This window comes from Cicer arietinum, chromosome 6 (genome assembly GCF_000331145.2).
Source record: "Cicer arietinum cultivar CDC Frontier isolate Library 1 chromosome 6, Cicar.CDCFrontier_v2.0, whole genome shotgun sequence".
Classification (NCBI taxonomy): Eukaryota; Viridiplantae; Streptophyta; class Magnoliopsida; order Fabales; family Fabaceae; genus Cicer; species Cicer arietinum.
Window position 1 is genome coordinate 11,347,476 of NC_021165.2, and position 4,345 is coordinate 11,351,820.

General features: G+C 33.3%; 1 protein-coding gene across 1 annotated transcript; it reads left to right on the forward strand.

The window, feature by feature from the left end:
* The first annotated feature begins 1,045 nt into the window (after window positions 1-1,045).
* Window positions 1,046-4,237, forward strand: LOC101507207 (pyruvate dehydrogenase E1 component subunit beta-3, chloroplastic-like). Its single transcript, XM_004504506.3, has 4 exons — window positions 1,046-1,386; window positions 1,631-1,737; window positions 1,848-1,888; window positions 2,965-4,237. The coding sequence occupies exons 1-4, from the start codon at window positions 1,284-1,286 to the stop codon at window positions 3,935-3,937; spliced, it is 1,224 nt and encodes a 407-aa protein (XP_004504563.1). The 5' UTR covers window positions 1,046-1,283; the 3' UTR covers window positions 3,938-4,237.
* The last annotated feature ends 108 nt before the right edge of the window (window positions 4,238-4,345 follow it).

Genomic DNA, 4,345 nt, shown 5'->3' on the forward strand with positions numbered 1-4,345 from the left:
ATTTATAACTAGTATATCTCATATTAATGATATACTCACCTTTTATCTCATAATTATTCAATTTATAATTAATATTTCTCTCGTTTTAATTAACCAATTTAGTTGTACTGAGATAAGTATTAAATAATTTGTAATAAAAACAAAATATTTTATTTAATTTATATAAAATTTTATCAAAATTAGTTTTAAAAATATTAAAATGTGATGCCTTTTTCATAGATAAAAAAAATATTTGAGGCCTTTTTTTAAGTAAAAAATTTTGTTTTTTGGAGCCTAAAACGCTTTGGTGGCCTTACCGTTGGTTTTTATAATATCCGAACAAGAAATTAGTCATGTTAGTTTGGTTTTTATAATACCCGAACCAAACCAATGAAGAAAATTATTACAAAAAAATCGGAAAAAGGAAAACTTTTTTTTCAAGTATTATTGATTTTTTATACTATCAAAATAAATACATAAACTACAATAAAAAAATATATCGATTAAAAATATAATATACTTTTTACCATAATATTATTAATATAGTACAAAATAAAATAAATAATAATAAAACATAGGGCTTTAATTCGAGTTTGGATGATCGATACCTTAACCAAAAGAGGTTAAGTTCGTTTCATTTGGACCAAAACATATAAAAAAAACCAAATTAATTTAATTGTTTTATATAAATTTTAATTATTTTATTTGAATTTTTTGAATTTTTTATCAAATAGACATAGATCAAATATTTTTTTCAGTTAAAAAGATAAAAAAAAATTATTAATTTATATTTTTTAAAATATTATCGATCATTATTAAATTTTCGATCGTTTATAGGGTGAATGATTTTTTAAAAACTAATTTGGAGTTAGTTTGATTTGGGCGAGGCCTGAGTCCAACAAACAACAGCCCATAGAATGAAACATGTAAAAAAAGAAAAAAGAAATAGTGTGAGGTGTGATTAGAAATAAGGTTGGGTCGAATTAGGCCACCAATAAGGCATTTCCGTCCACAAGAAAAGAAGTTATGTTGGCGTTGTAAACAATGTAACACTACTTCGTCACTTAAACAAGATTGTATTATAACATAGCATAGCAAGTGGTAAGAAACAAGAAAAAGAAAAAAGAAAAAAAGAAAAAAACCTTTGCGAACGGAAAAACAGAGAAACATATAATTACTACTCAACAACAAACACACACAACTATAAATCTTCCTTAATTTCTCCGCCCAATTTCCCTCTTATTTAAATTAATAGATTTTTTTCCAATTATTCATTTCCATCCTTCTCCTTTTTCTGTGATCCAATGGCAACCCTTTTTCAGGGATTGGGAGCTGTTACTCCTTTGTCTCCTTCCAATTCCTTTGAATCTAACAAGTTTCTGTTTTCTTCTCGTAGATCCCTTTCAGGTTTGCTTCTTCTTCTTCTTTCAAATCCATGCTTATTTTGTAATGTAGTGCCGTTGTGGTGATTTTGTTTTTGGAAACTATTTTATAAATCTTTCAATTGTTTTGGATTTTGTGTTTCTCTTATTAGTGAACGGGGTTCTTGTATTTTCCAACAAAATTGCATAAATTTAGGGTTTTCTTTTTCAGGGTTAAGTATAATTGACGATAGTTTTTTTTTTTTGTTGCAATTTTTTGTTGATTTCAGAGAGGAAAGATAGCATTTTTGTTGTCAGATCTGATGCGAGGGTGAACCAGGTTCTGAAATCAGGAGCTACTCGTAAGAATGAATTGTTGATTCCTAATGCAGTTGCAGTAAGTTATCTCATCACTCCCACTTCATTCCACAAGTTTTTGCAGTTGTGTTTGTAATTACTTGGTGTAATCAAGTTTGGAAATTGTGTTTCTTTGTTGTTTGTTTACAGACACAGGGAAGCAGTTCCGTGGCTTCTGCATCAAAACCAGGGTATGTATTCTTCTACAATCACCTGCTGTTGTCCTTGTTATGTCAATTTAATCATTTTTATATTTTGTTATTCAAGATGAACCTATGATGAAATTTTTATGCTTTTGCGGATAGATTGACTTCTTTGTGTAATAAGTGTATTTTCATAATACAAGGGAAACTGTACTGTCTACCGTTTCATCCCATCACGAGGGCATTTTTAACCTCTGATAAATGAAATTGAGTTGTAGTTGTAATGTAATGAGTCAATTTAGTTTATCTTGTGGCTTGTTTATAAATGATTCCAGAAAGTGTTAAATGATGCCATGCAGTTTTTTTCCTTTTTCTTTATTTTGTGATGAACAAGATGTTATTTTCCATCTGAAAACAACAAAACAACTCTGACTCAAGGAACAAACATGTTTCATACAGCAGATTATGTACAAACCTTTATGTATGCCATTCTAACACAAGCTAAACTCATCCAATTCCTATATGTTAGAAATATTTGGAGGATATCTTAATTTAGCAAATATAGTGAAATATGGAAACAACTCGTTAGAGAGATATTCTAAGAAACAATAGTTGATATTATGAGATTAGTAGATGTTTCCTACATATTGTATTTTGTAAAATGTTAGATATAAAACCCTTCACCTACTTTCAACAAACAACTTAAGCTCTTGTGGTGGTTGGTTCATGACACGGTATTAGATCATCTGTCTGTGACTAAGTGGTCATGCGTTCAGTCCCTGTTGCTTTCATTCTTCTAAATAAATGTTTAATTGTACAAGTTAGCTGGGTGTGATTGTGCATAATCCATGTTTCATATCCTAAGGGCTTGCATGAGGTGGTATGTTAGATATAAGACCATTCATGTGCTTTTACCCATTAGCATAAGCTTTTGGGATACTTGGTTCATGTCTATCCAATGCTGGCATTTTTCTTTCCCTCTTATTGGTGGAAATTGCTAAAACATGATTGGTTGAAGTTACTAAAACATGTGCTGGCATTTTATTTTTCTCGTATTGGTTGCATTGATCGAATAGTTATGACCAATAAAAATGGCATTCATCAGATGTGCATTTTATTCTTAGGCACGAACTTCTCCTTTTTGAAGCCCTACGTGAAGGTTTGGAAGAAGAAATGGAAAGGGATGCTTCTGTTTGTGTCATGGGTGAAGATGTAGGTCATTATGGGGGATCTTACAAGGTGACAAGAAACCTGGCTGAAAAGTTTGGTGACCTCAGAGTTTTGGATACCCCTATTGCTGAGAATGCCTTCACTGGCATGGGCATTGGAGCTGCCATGACTGGTCTGAGGCCAATTGTTGAGGGCATGAACATGGGATTTCTACTTCTGGCATTTAACCAAATCTCTAACAATTGCGGCATGCTGCATTACACATCTGGTGGTCAGTTTAAAATACCAATCGTCATTCGTGGGCCTGGTGGAGTTGGGCGACAACTTGGAGCAGAACACTCACAGAGGCTGGAGTCATATTTTCAATCAATCCCTGGTATTCAAATGGTGGCTTGCTCAACACCTTACAATGCCAAGGGCTTGATGAAAGCTGCAATTCGAAGCGATAATCCTGTGATACTTTTCGAGCATGTTTTGCTTTATAACCTCAAGGAAAGAATTCCAGACGAAGAGTATGTATTGTCACTCGAAGAAGCTGAGATGGTCAGGCCCGGGGAGCATGTCACAATATTAACTTATTCGAGGATGAGGTATCATGTCATGCAAGCTGCCAAGACATTGGTGAACAAAGGGTATGACCCTGAAGTAATTGATATCAGGTCTTTGAAACCATTTGATCTTCACACAATCGGAAATTCAGTAAAGAAGACACATCGTGTGGTCATAGTGGAGGAGTGCATGCGAACAGGTGGAATTGGTGCTAGTCTGACAGCCGCCATTACTGAGAATTTCCACGACTATTTGGATGCTCCTGTCGTATGTTTATCCTCTCAGGATGTGCCAACACCATACGCCGGAACATTGGAGGAATGGACAGTGGTCCAACCTGCTCAAATTGTGACTGCCGTTGAGCAGCTCTGCCAGTGATTACTTTCTCAAACACTTAATTGGAATATGGTTTTTTGGTAAATCTATTGTGCTTGTTAAATTTAACTAGAATATTTGTCGCAAAATTTTATTTTTCTTCTTTTTCTTTCATTTCTGAAGTCTAAACCCCCACAACCTTATATTGGTATTTAATTTCTGATATCCTTTGCATTTTTAGATTCAGTTGAGCCCTAGAACTGGGCAATAATTTGAATGGATGCTTAAGTTGTCTGTTATAGGCCTTTTTTCGTTTTTGGTTCCCTTGTATTGTATGGATGTAATAGTTTGTTTCTTTGAATATGTTCTGTCTTCTAATTAGAAGGTATGGTGTCTGTACGATACCTTGATATATATTTTACAATAATGATTCTCCTACACCTGAAGGGAGATTTGAGAACGGTGTAGGGA